Source organism: Calonectris borealis, chromosome Z (genome assembly GCF_964195595.1).
Source record: "Calonectris borealis chromosome Z, bCalBor7.hap1.2, whole genome shotgun sequence".
In the NCBI taxonomy this organism is placed as follows: Eukaryota; Metazoa; Chordata; class Aves; order Procellariiformes; family Procellariidae; genus Calonectris; species Calonectris borealis.
The window spans coordinates 83,871,281-83,884,715 of record NC_134352.1 but is presented as its reverse complement, the minus strand read 5'-3'; the positions used below and the strand labels follow the sequence as shown (position 1 = coordinate 83,884,715).

At 47.9% G+C, this 13,435-nt stretch overlaps 1 protein-coding gene across 4 annotated transcripts in view; it reads right to left on the bottom strand.

Annotated features, from left to right (window-relative positions):
* The window catches only part of LOC142075272 (CBP80/20-dependent translation initiation factor-like), a 143,757-nt gene that overhangs the window by 92,029 nt on the left and 38,293 nt on the right, over nt 1–13,435 (bottom strand). For all 4 annotated transcript variants that reach the window (XM_075136410.1, XM_075136411.1, XM_075136408.1 and 1 more), the window contains 2 exons: nt 2,521–2,594; nt 1,516–1,620 (listed from right to left, as the gene is read on the bottom strand). In XM_075136410.1, the coding sequence (XP_074992511.1) occupies nt 1,516–1,620; nt 2,521–2,594 (179 nt within the window). The remainder of the gene's footprint in view (nt 1–1,515; nt 1,621–2,520; nt 2,595–13,435) is intronic.

Below are 13,435 nucleotides of genomic sequence, written 5' to 3'. Positions count from 1 at the left end.
CTGTTTAACTTTTCTGCATATACAGTCATTCTTACTCCATTTTTACAGCTGTAATATTTAGGAGTGATTAAATATCTCATCTCCATACTGCCTTCTCTACCTGTTTGCACCCTGGGCATTCACAGTACACCAGGAACCGGAGGCAGACCATAAAGCAGACCCTGCTGCATCCTCCCTATACCTGGTAGGATCATCTGGCAAGTGCCATCAACCAGGGAGCACATTATATCTTCTTATATCTATATATATAAGGCACTTCGTGACTTAGAAATTTAGCGTCGTTCCAAATATTCTGAAAATTGCTCTTTATATACCTGCAGTCAGTACTTACAGCGCAGAAAATAGCCTTATACAGTTGTGCGAGTCTCTGCCTGTTACTACATGGTACAGGAGCCTCCTGCAGATGTTGAACCTGGGCTGGGCTGGGATTGCTAGCCCGGCGTTTCTAAACAAGATATGCCCAGTGAAGCCTATGGCATTGGCCTGTACCAATTTGTCAACAGAAAAACTTATTCGAGAGAGGATTCCCATCCCTAAATACGACGTGGCAATGAGAAGTCACCTGCAATCTTCTCAACCCCACCTTTTAGACCCGTTCTGATCTTTTTCCTTCCTCTATGGGCAGGAAATGATCAATGACTAGGAAAAAATGACAAAAATTTGATGGGATAAAATGTGGTTATGGAGTTCTTACTCTATTTTTAATTTAGCAGAGATTTGCAGTGAGTTGCGTCAGGGATGAGTTGAAGCCTTGTCGTAACTTGGGATAACGGGACAGGTAACACTGCCTGCAGCCCTGAATAGCACTGCCAGTGCGTTAAGCACCAGGACTGAACGATAAGGAGAGGAAAAACCATACTATGATTGTTTCTCAATCTGCAGGGAATCTGCAGAGAAACGGTCATGTCCGTCTAAGCAACATCGGTGAACCACTTGGTGCCAGTATGCATTTATTTGGCTTGACCAACCAACAACCGAAGAGGAATCCAGCAATACTGTGGAAGCCCCTGGAGGCTGTCACCACCCAAAGGAGCTCTTTAATATTTTTACGGCTAGCAGATATTTTACCGCTAGCAGATAGGGGATGGACAATTGGATCTACAGCATCTCCTTCCCTGAAGTCTTGCTGGGGAGAACAGCAGAAGCCCTGTCACTTGTGGGAACTGTAACCGGGATCAGCACTAAGCCAGGATCTTTCCTCCAGTATTCAGAGATGTTTAAATCTAGGAGACTTGGATCTAGGAGACTTGGATCCAGAAGACTTGGATCCAGCATGATTTAAAGACTGAACTCTACCAAGCAATGCAAAATACAGCGACCAGCTCGGCTCCAGCCCAGAACCAGATGATAGAGGAGCCAGATAGACTGATTGTGGCATCCTCAAACCCTGTACGTCGTCCAGCACCTCTTCGCCATGTCCTCCACATGAGCCGTGCCACCAAGCTAGCGTTCCCTCTGCGAGGGAGAAGTTAGAGACCTCGCTGGAGAGCACAGTATTGCACACAGAGCACTCACCCTTCTCTGTCTATGTGAGGCAGCGGGTGTTTGGAGGTGTTTCGCAGCTTCCTGTGAAATTGGGTGAAATCTAGTTTTTCAGGCTGCAAGTCCCACGTCGCACCACTAGGAGAGAAAAACAGGGAAAGACAAAGAAAGAAAGTCCACTACTAATTAAACACCACCGAGCTGAAGAGCAGAGGGCACATCAGAGCCTGCAGATGAGGAAAGCTGCTATTTCTGGAGGCACCACTCCCCACCGCAGAGCACATGGATGCGGGCCTCCAACCTTCACGCTGCTCCATCACGTTTCTTTCCATTTCTTCTGGTTTTTTGGAGATGCTGAGCTCCTGTTGCTTGCACTAAACCCCTAGTTTTGATATATGATGCAGCATGATGCAGCACACACCTTGCTAACTATACTTGCTCTCTGTATCAAGGAGGTATCGCAACAGGTAGTGGTCTGGTCCATGGAGATGTTCTCTCTGGTCCTGCACAACCTGCTCGCTCCAACGGCCTGGAGCAAGTCCCAGGTAGGAACTCAACTCCTGCAGACTCTTGCAGTGCTCCAAGCACAGAGAGACGCATAGAACTGGACAGAAAGCATATTTCACCACTTTCCCTGCATTGAAGCAGCAGCTGAAGAGCTCTTCTCAGCAGCTGTGAAGCCAACGCATGATCGCACCACCAATTAATGGAAGAAAAAAGTCCTGGAGCAGTAGCTCAGAGCTGCCTCAAGTCTTGCCTGCGCAGCTCTCAGGTGATTACAAGTAATTATATCAGTATCGGTTTCAGATGTTTGGACTGCAACCCCATCCAGCAGCCTCCTAAGCACGTAGGATGCTTTAAGTAGATTGATTGTGCTTAGTGCCGTGGGCTAAATGGGAATGGGGAGGAGGAGGAGCAGCGACGTGAGTACCAGCAGGGTACTCACCGGTGCCTGGGTACCAGCAGGATGGACACATGGGCAAAGGCAAGAGAGGGCACAGTCCATCTCTCTCTCAAAGTCTTTTAAAACCGGCTTACCTGAAGGAGTCAAAGGTGTTGGCAGCCCAGATGTCCGTGCCCAGCATGTCAAGGGAGCTCTCCTTGTTGCCATTCTAGGAGGGAGGGAAAGGCGGTTACTCGCCGGAAGGCACGCGGCGCTAGCCGGACCACGGCACAGCCCGGCACAGCCTCTCCCGCCTCTGCATGTGGGCTCCTCCGCTCCCGCGAGAATCCACACTCACTGCAATGCAGAGTCCCCTCACCCACTGCAAAAGCGCACCGTGAAGGCAAGCAGTGACCTGGTTTCAGCCTTGGGGATACAAAGCTGTGGACATCACGGAGCAGACAACACGCAGGCTCAGCTCTGACTCCAGCCCTGTCCTCCTACCCCACCGCCCACAACCTCCAAAGACCCACCAAGGTCCAGCGGGCAGGTTGACATCCTAGCCATGAAGAAACTCAGTTTTAGAGTCACAGACAGTTGAGGTGGGAAGGGACCTCTGGAGCTCGACTGGTCCAACCCTCCTACTCAACCAGGTGCCCAAGACCACATCCAAATGGCTTTTGAATATCTGCAAGGATGGAGACACTCTTCACCAGCAGCTACCAGAGCTTGCCATCACCAATAAGGATGGGGAAAGCCGTCCTGCTTCTTCATGGTGGCATGACTTCTCCTTGCTCTAACAACAGGCGGGGGACGTCAGAACCCTGCACCATGCCACCTCTGCCATGCACACCACCAAATGAGTTCACACGATTATTCTGGTACATGTCCCACCAACACTAAGATGACGGTTCCTTCCCCTGAGAGGCAAAAGCATCACGTTATAGTCAGGTGGGAATTATGAGAAACCTCCAGCAAACTGCAAAGCACCTTGAATTTTCCTGTGCAACTGCTTTTGGGAAAACCAGCGACCCGAAGCAAGAGCATCTAAAGCAAAGACCTCACACTGGTTCCTTTAGAGCCATCAGCCTACACATGTCCTCCCTGCAGAAAGAGGACTGCCCTCTCCACCCTTTACAGGCGAAGAAGTAAAGCAGGCTGGAGTTTGCCATTCAAGACCATTTAAGAAATCAGACTTGACTCAGACTGATACAGGATGGACATGTAAGAGGGAAACCCATATTACCAATTTCTCACCGACATTTCTTACACGTATTCAGATTATTCATAATCTTGCACATATTCAGATGATTTAAGTATTTCAGCCCAAATACTCTGGTCCTACTCTGGTGAAACACATGCTGGAGAAGGTGGCTATTCCCCATCCTATAATTTCTGCCATTTTCAAATATTATTAATAATAACCGAGACACTAAAAACTCATAAAAACATGACCATTTCTTAAAGAAGTCCCAGACCTCAGTCTGCCCAGAAAGTGAGCAACCTTTTCCCAACGAGCAGGATGTGCATCCTCGGTGCGCACTACAGATGGTGACACTTCACGGCCATTCCCAGCTCAACCAATTTAGACACCAGCTACTTCAAACACAGCCACATTGCTCCCTTTTTTGTCTCCTCCAAGGGATCTATGGATTACGATTTTAACTTCCAGGGATCTGCAGGTCAACATGTCTCTGCACAGAAACAAACTACCAGAAATATATAAAATTCTCATGATCAATTATGGAAGCTGAGCTTTTTATTTTAGGCAAATGTAAGCAAAATTTTCTCCCTGCAGTGGTGCAGGAGGTCAGACGGGTAGAAGCTTCTAGGCAGTGGTTGGATGCTCCCACCCAAACCGGGCTGCAACTCCTGGTCCTCCTAGACTATGTCCCCATGACCTCTCGGAGATGCTCCAAGCGTTAGCCAGACTCCATAAAGACGGCGCCGGGGCCAAACGATAATGCAACTTGTCATTAAGTCGTGAGTCACTTCGATGACCTGTCTTCATAACCGGTTTCTGTCTCAACTCACAAGGCAGGGAGCGTGCTTGCTGCCCAAGTAAACCTGCGCTGCAGGGTGCTTACTAAAATGCTCACAGCACGGTACCAAGACTTAATAATAACACTTGAAAAAAGCCAATTCTCAAGTCCAGAGACAAAAAAAAAAAATTGCATGTATTTAAGAAAAGAAGTGACTTGCTGTCAGTTCCCCCAGGACTGCAATTATAACCGTAAGCAGTTTTAACTTGAAGCTCCCCATGACCCAACCCTCAGCTTTAGATAATCATTTTCACCGCAAAGGGGTTAGCACTGCTGAAAATTAATTAAGCCACCAGGAGTGATGATTGAGACACACACTGACGAGAACGACATAAATACCCAGAATGATCCGAGATCCGGTGAAGCTGATCCTACACCCAGTATGGTTTAAATGCACGTCCATAACCTCTGTCCTCCAGCCCCTGTGAGCACACATCATCTCCATCCACCGCCGCCCAGCCCCTGCGGCTGCCCGCACAAACAGAGGGACGGACCACGCCACCGGCCGCGTGGACTCTGACTGCTTACCCATGCATGCAGCTTCAGCAAATTCCCCACAAAGTCGGCATTTGCATGCACGCAGCAGCTTTTCAAAGCCCGGCTCAGCGTCCCACCGGTTCCTCTCGCCGCTCCTCATTACCACCCTCCAGCAAACCACGACAAATACAAAATCACGCTCTTCGTCACAGGGTTGCAACAGCCGTTAGCTCATTGCTGTGCTTAGCATTAATGCAGAACAACACCAAGTCGTCGGCTGAGTCCGTGGTGTAAATTCAGGGATTATCCTGTGTCATGTGTCACTTCTTAAGCATTTTTCAGTTCTACCTTTGAGAAGATTCCCCCACCTTTCCTCCTTCTCAGCTGCCTATAGCCCCTGGCTGCACTTTGGTAGAAAACAATAAAGATAGATAGATACCAAACTGTTTGAAAAGGCTCTGATTAAAGGTTTTCTTGTTGAAAACTGCAAGTTTTCATAAAACAAATACAGATATTTTGAGGAAGACATTATCCCTGCTCAAAGAAAAAGGGATACGTTGAGTCTCACTCCTCCCAGAAAGGACCATCACTTTCCAGCAACGACACGGTTCTGCAGGTCCTCTCCCAACACAGCATGGCTCAGGAGGACAGACGTATTTCCTCAAGCTCTCCAGGATGAATGACATTGTCGTGGTTTAACCTGGCAGCAGCCAAATACCACGCAGCCGCTCGCTCACCCCCCCTGCCGGGTGGGATGGGGGAGAGAATCAGAAGGGTAAAAGTGAGAAAAACTCGTGGGTTGAGATAAAGACAGTTTAATAGGGAAAGCAAAAGCCGCGCACGCAAGCAAAGCAAAACAAGGAATTCATTCACCACTTCCCACCGGCAGGCAGGTGTTCAGCCATCGCCAGGAAAGCAGGGCTCCATCACGCGTAACGGTTACTTGGGAAGACACACGCCATCACTCCGAACGTCCCCCCTCCTTCTTCTTCACCCAGCCTTATATACTGAGCATGACGTCATATGGTATGGAATAGCCCATTGGCCAGCTGGGCCAGCCGCCCTGGCCACACTCCCTCCCAGCCCCCTGCACATCTGGCAGGGCATGGGAAGATGAAAAGTCCTTGACTAGCGTAAACAATACCTAGCAACAACCAAAACATCAGCGTGTCATCAACATTATTCTCACACTACATCCAAAACACAGCACTATACCAGTTAATAGGAAGAAAATCAACTCCATCCCAGCCAAAACCAGGACAGACATGGATGAATGGACCAGGACTTTGACCACTGGCCCCAAATCTCCCAGAGTCCGTCCTCCACTTCTGGCACAACCAATGCTCACGTGTGCAGAAACAGAGGAACTCCAAGAGGAGAGAGGAGAACAGAGGCTGACTAAAACACGCAGAAGAGGTCCCTGGTCTGAGTTCAAGGAATGGACCTAAAACCAAATCAAAAGCAAATTCTAAAAGTCTATTGCAGGGCAGGAAGGTAACTCCCACGGAAAGCAGCTGGACTCAAGGTCACCATTTAACACCATCTATGTGGTGTCCACTCATATATCAACTTCTAATGAAGACTTGCCAAAAAATAATTACAGGCATCTCTTAATTTCCCAAAATTAAAATACTCCAAGACTTCAACTAAAGAAAAAAAAACTAATTTCCTTTGCACTAAACCAGCTGACTAGGGACTTCTTTCCCAATATTAAGGCACTCAGCACACCTCCACAGACTTCTTGAGGCTGAAGAACAGCGACAGCCCTCAGCAGCCAGGTCACATATTATGCATGAATTAAGTAGGTCTCTGAGGTGTCCTTCATAACTGACATGCACTCACACCCTACGTGTAGACACACACACAAAACAGGTCGTTAGGAGGATGCCTCCGATAACAGCAAGCGAAGGACACGATTTCAGCACGTCACTACCAGGTATACCTTGGTTGATTGCCTGAACTGGCTGCTTCTCCCACGGGTGCCAGACCTGGATCCAGACCCACGCCTGGAGCCCGACCCCAGCCGGGATCCTGCACTCCCACTGCTGCTGTGATCCCACTCTTCCTGGAAACAACAAACAGCTCGCTTTAGTCAAGGGCAACGCCGTCCCACACCCACAAAAACCACCGACCCAGTGAGCCAGGATTGCTGCAGCTCCCAGACCACACGTGTGAGCACCTACAAAACCATGCCCATGCACGGGGCCTTCTTGGAGTCCTTTAACATGTTCTATTTACACATTGCAAAAGGATGACATTGTGGGAGGCTTCAGTGAAGATAAGATTTGGGTCTAGTACATGGGGAAAAACAATACCTCCTCTATCTTCATGAGGATTAATTATGCGTATTCAGCAACCCCACATCGTCTAAAACTGCTTATATATCCTTAATTCCCCTCCCAAATCAACTTCTTGGTCATTTTTTCCCTCTGCTCAGTCCACTGTTGGAGTCCTCTATGGAGCTACTTGGAGTTCACCAGAAAACACATTACACAAATAACTATTTTTACCTATTAAGGAGCTGCCCCCAATGTTCTCCTTTATTCTCCTAACACTTGTTCTGCTGTCAAGCAACCTGCAGGTTTCTTGTTCAGCCGGCAGCCCCCAGGGCAAGATGAGTCATCTGAAAACCAGAATAACTCACCCGACCAGCCCTATCTACCCAAACATCCCACAAGGTGCTTGGGGAGAAAGGTAGATATTGTCAGCGTAATTGCTTCAAAAGCTTTGCTCAGAGGCTTGGGAAAGACCTAAGATGATTAAAAAAACATGAAATCACAGAGTGCAGAATATTCAACTCTTTCAAGTACTCTGAAAATCTGGGAAATACAAAGGGCAGCATGTCTTTCAGGACTGGTGTGGGAGCTGACTCTTAAAGAGGGCTTCTCACGTCTCAGACATCCTTGTGGGACTATCTGAGTCTCTGTGGACGCTGCCACGGGCTAAAACAAGGCACCTTGGCCTTCAAGAGCCAAAAGGACTCACCAGTAGAGCAAGGCGTGAACTCTTTGCACACAACAGCCAAGTCCAGGTCGCTAATTTGGGGGCACAGACCAGGTCCCAGCTCCACCACTGCCACCCGCGTTGGATGGGGCAGGGAGACAGGGAGCTGCACAGCAGACCCTAAGCTACCTGAGGTGATGCTACCCAGTGGTCCAGCACAGACCTTAGCACATGTGAAACACGTAAGTATTTATTTACCCAATGTGAGGGACTGGAAGTAAAATGCATCAGTACCGGTTTCTGCGTTGCTCCAGCTGCATGTTCTCCATCCTCAAACCTAGCAAGTCTCAAGCAAGCTCGAACATACTGTGGTTGCTATAGCCTAAAATCAGTACTGACTTCAAAAGAGGACGTCAACTGGTTTTCAAGATGTATATAAATGAAATCTGAGAGGTTGCGGTTATTCCCACAACATGTTACACCAACAGCAGAAAGCACCTTCTTCCCTCCTCGCCACACTGCGACCTGAATCTCCCGATGGCTGAGAAATAGCGAGTGGCACAAAGTTAAAGGAGTTGTTAAATTGGCGTGGAAGGAAAAAAAACTGGATTGATGTCACTTGTGAGACATGGGCAGGTGGCCACTTTGGGAAGCCTTGGGGAAGAGCCAGTCTTGCAGGCATCCTGAGAAGTGAGAAATATCTCATTTGACGTGGGAAAGATGCGCACCAACTGAAAAGGTGGTTGGGGAGAAATGAACCTTCACCACCTAGATGTTCAAAAGATTAATTACCAATTTACTGTATCCTACACACTGAACATCTTGTTCATCCACGTATGAAAAATTTCTGTGCCAAATGCCACAATGGGACCAAGTCAGCATATGCCCCCTTCCCTTTAAAAGAGACACTGAAAATAAACATCACCATTTGGTTATATTCAGTTGAGCCAGCTTTTGGTCGTGGTTGCCTGCAGACAACCTGAGGTTATGCAAATTCCAGAAACTTGGTTGGCCACAATAAAAACCTTGTGAGAAACGGGGAGATTGGTACCACCATGCATCAACATCCAAACTCACCGAGACAAGCCCGCAGATACCAGTTAGATAAAAATCACACTTTCACTAAATCAGCTTGTCTCTTGGCTCTAGCTCATGGCCTGGGATCTCTTCCCTGCTCACATTCCTTATCTTTATCACACCCTGTTAATATTTATATTTAAACCCAAATTATTTTAAAAATCAGATTCTATGATTCTATTTTAAAAATAAAAATGGTGGAACTAAAACTTGTTGAAATTTCTGTTGAAGCTGAAACAGTCCAACTCAGTATGGCCTAAACACACTCATGTTCAAACTCACCTGCCCAGCCAAGCTCAATATTTTACCTAATTTTCTGACTAATTGCCAAAGATTAACAACTTTTTACTGCTACCTCACTGTCGGGGGTTCAAATCTCCAGAATAGAAATATGTCCATCAGAAACTTTCCCAGACATTTCTAGTGGCTTTGTGTCCTCCAGTATGCCCTTTCGTGCTAAAATGAACCCTCTCTGCAGACCTCCTTTCTGCAGGAGCAAGGAAGCTCACACCAACCTCATGGGTGATGCTGGAGGAGCAGGTGAGAGTATACAGGTAGCGATTGTTCCTTAAACAACAACAACCAAGCAACAAAAACCCTCCACCAGCATCATCGCAAAAACCATAAAAACCACATCCCAAACCCATAAGGCAGCTGGACTTCAGCAGAAAGCCGAGGCTCCACGGCGGTGAGATGCGGCACTGCTCACCCTCCATCCCGCAGCATGGCCACCTACATGTTTCCCACACAGTGCTCTTGCTAAATTAATTCAGCATGTTGCAGGAACAGATTTGTCCGCAGCTCTGACAAAAGCTGAAGAAACAGTTGTAATGGCATAAAGTTCTCCATCCCATGCCCGTGCCTCCTGCCAACCCAATCCCCCATCATCAGGCCCCGTTACTCTCTGCTGTGCCCTCAAAAGACCAAGACTCTCCTAGTCTCTCCCAACACCCCAAACAACCCTTGAACTCTTGTTCCCAGCTCTTACTTGGTGTCCTCCACCTACCATTCATGGTCTACACTCACCAGCAGATGGGACCTCTGAGCCACACTTTGGGGCTTGGAGGGAAACATCCCCCCCTCCGGAGTCTGATTCCCAGCAGTTGCCTTCATCCATGCCAATCCTTCTGACCAAGCTCTGCACCCTCTTGGGAACAGTGAGGCTTGTGCACATTAACACTGCCAGCCACCCTCCTTCGGAAACTAGCTGTCAAATGTAACATTTGCATTTTAATTAGCAATAATCGTATGTTTCGCTTACACTGCAATTTTCACCTTTGCAGCTAGCTCTTTGAGGCGTGAAACTAATTAATCCCGCTCTCTTTGCCAGCTCAAGAGTTAATACTTTCTGCTGCTTCAGTGCAAGTTTGAAAATCCCATTTGCAGAAAAAGATAACTTTCCCCAATGCACAGGCAATAAACGGGAACGCGGTGACCACCTACGTGGTTGCTCTCAGTGACGATAAGTATGGGTGAAGTCGGCTGTGTTGGTAGAGGTGTAGACCAAGCATGGCAATGCCACTAGCTTTAAGTGGCTTGAAGACATCAGTGGATTCTTGACGGGATTCATGTTGAATTGTATGTAAAAATCTGAATATTCAATGTACAGCATTCACAGTTTAAGATGGGCCACAGGAAAAAGAAAAACAACGGAAAGCTAGAGGACTTCTCAGGACACAAGAGCCTCTGAGGTACCCCCCAGCATTAACAACTGTTCCACCACGGCACCTACAAGGAGCTCCCTAGACCAGGCTGTGGGGTGTCCTTCAAATGGCTCCCAAACTTTGAGTCTTAATCCTGGTCAGAAGAGAAGACAGCTATCATGTAAAAGGTCCTTTTTGAGATTTTTCCACAGCAGAGGTTTTCATGTGCTGCAACTAAATCTTGCAGTGACGCAGAATTTTGACACCAGACTCCAAGCATTTAATGCAAAATCTCCCTGCTCTTCTAAACCTATTCTAGAACAACCACTCCAATTTTTCTGTGGAAAAATAATGATTTATATGAAAACAATTATTTTAATAATTTTAAAGGCACCTTTTACGAAAAAATGTAAGATTACTCTAAACATTTTAGTACGAATAAATTTCCAGCTTCTTTCTTCTCAATGTACTGCATAAAGCTACAAGAAGTCCCAGAGAAAGTTAAACCTATATATTAGCTAAAGGACTTGACTTCTTTCTCAGCAATCCTCTCCGACCGTAATTGAACGGGGCTGCATTCACTACACGGAGGGAGTGTCACCCAGCAATTGCAGGCAGAAAACCATTAAGTGACTGGTTTTCTCAGAGCTGCTCTTTGATCATGGGCAGGTCACCCCACTTAAAGATTTAATTTCTTCCTCCGTCAGGCAGGGCTACACCAACCTGTATTCACTGGCAAAGCCTCAGAATAACTCCCTGTCTTTCGCTTTCTCTTTTTCTTTTGGAAATGAGACAATGGCAACTGTAGCATCTGCTAGCACCCACTTGTCCCAACAGGTCTTCAGCGTGTGGGCCAACCTCAATCAAATTCAGTGTACAAATTGGCCCTGGGCTATGATACAAGAGGCTGAGTGAGATGGAGAACCCCAAACTGCCCCCAGGATCATCCCTCACGTTTTGCTGAGCAAGAAAATCACCGCGCTTCAGATCAGGACCCAAGGACGGGCAACTAACGCCAGACACAGGCTGTCTACCAGCACAGGGAAATGAATTACATCTTCAGTCAGGAGATCCTGCCAGCCTCTTCACAAGCAGCACCCACCCAGATCTCCAGCGTTGATCTGGTTAGGCAAGGATTTGGGGCATTACACACTGCCTGCTGATGTCAGCGGATTTAAGCCAGCAAGCCGACGACTTCACCGCTGACTTGAGAAGTTTACATGACGGCGGTGCTGGTCGCAGGAGCCTCAGTCCAACTCTGGACCTAGTGATGTGGCCACTGCCCGAGACCGCGATCCCTTGTCACCTGCCTCTGCATCATTCATCGGGGAGGATTTCCTGGTGTTTGACCCCAGGTGGTCAAGCAGCACAGATGCGTGCAAAAAAAATCTCTGGAATTGCAAGAAAAATCTGCACTGACACTTGGGTTTTTCCACTTTTTATAAAATTCAGTTCCATTGTGCATTGAAATCTGCTGTTTCCCAAGAGACAACCTTCACACGTCGCCCCATCCCTACCGTTGCCTTTGCTTTGGCAACATAGCAGCTTTTCCAGCCATCACTTCATATGGTTGGAAGCCAAGTGCTCACCATCGGAGGGGGTTTTGAGGTTCAGGTGAGACACATAAAAGAGGGACCTGAAAGGTTTAAGTGGATCTGCTCTGCTCCCACCCCACACACAGCAGTCAAAGACACCTCCCCCGGCTGCACCTCCCCAGATGCAGGCAGGTCAGATGTCCTCTGCCTACAGTCTGAGCTCACACGACGCAAAGCATCTCCTGCCTGGAAACGTTTTGGCACTAGCACAGCACTGTGCTTCTTTGAGTCATGGAGACATCAGAGATAAAGTTTCGTGTGATATTACATTTGATTTTGTGGGAACTTCTCATGCTTTCCTTATCAGCAAGGCTTGGGCTTGGGTTCACACATCCTTTGGCAGGACGTGCCAGGCTTGGTGACAACGGCACACAATCCCTGCAAAGCCCTCTACACCTCCACGCTACCAAACAACGCAGGACACTCAACATCTTATGCTGTTAACTTGATAGCGCAGCCCTTGGGATGCTCTTGACCCCGGCCAGCTAATCATCTTCAACCAACGGCCAGCTAATCATCCTCAACCAACGGCCAGCTAATCATCTTCAACCAACGGCCAGCTAATCATCCTCAACCAACGGCCAGCTAATCATCTTCAACCAACGGCCAGCTAATCATCTTCAACGAACGCCCAAGAGCGGAAACCCACCCCTCTGCCTGCCACAGGCGTGCTGCTGTTTCTACGGGCTTAATGGGAAGGCAAACCATCTCCTCCACCACCAGCTCCTCCAGGAGGACACCAGAAGGCTGCTACCAGCAGGGTGTAGGATAATCCAGATGTGATCCACACACCCTGCCTCCTCCTTCACTGCTCAGTAGATAGGCAACATGACCATCAACTGGAGAAGCCTCTGAGGTCCCCAATCATGCAACAAGTCCCTGCTGCACCTGGTGGGACATGGACACACATGCAAATAAGCAGTAAAATAAATTGCAGTCCCATTTACTGCCAACAACACAGGCTTCTTCTTGGTGATGATGGGTGACAGCCAGCCACCATGGGGGAAGGGATGGACTTGGCCAGGAAGGAGGATTTTCAGCGCTCCCTCTCCCACCGCCTGGAGAAATGGGACAAACCCGCAGAGTTGCTCTGGTTTTTGTTAATGCCCTTTACATAAGGGGAGCCTGGGATGGAGCTGCTGCCAGGCCTTTCATGTACCAAGAGCTCCGCTGGCTCTCTAAATACATACCATACCAGAAGTCTTTTACTTAATGAATTGCTCTCAGAAATATATCAAAGAGCTTCCTATTTGCAACAGCCTCACAAGGGGAATGTAAATAAAGCATTATATA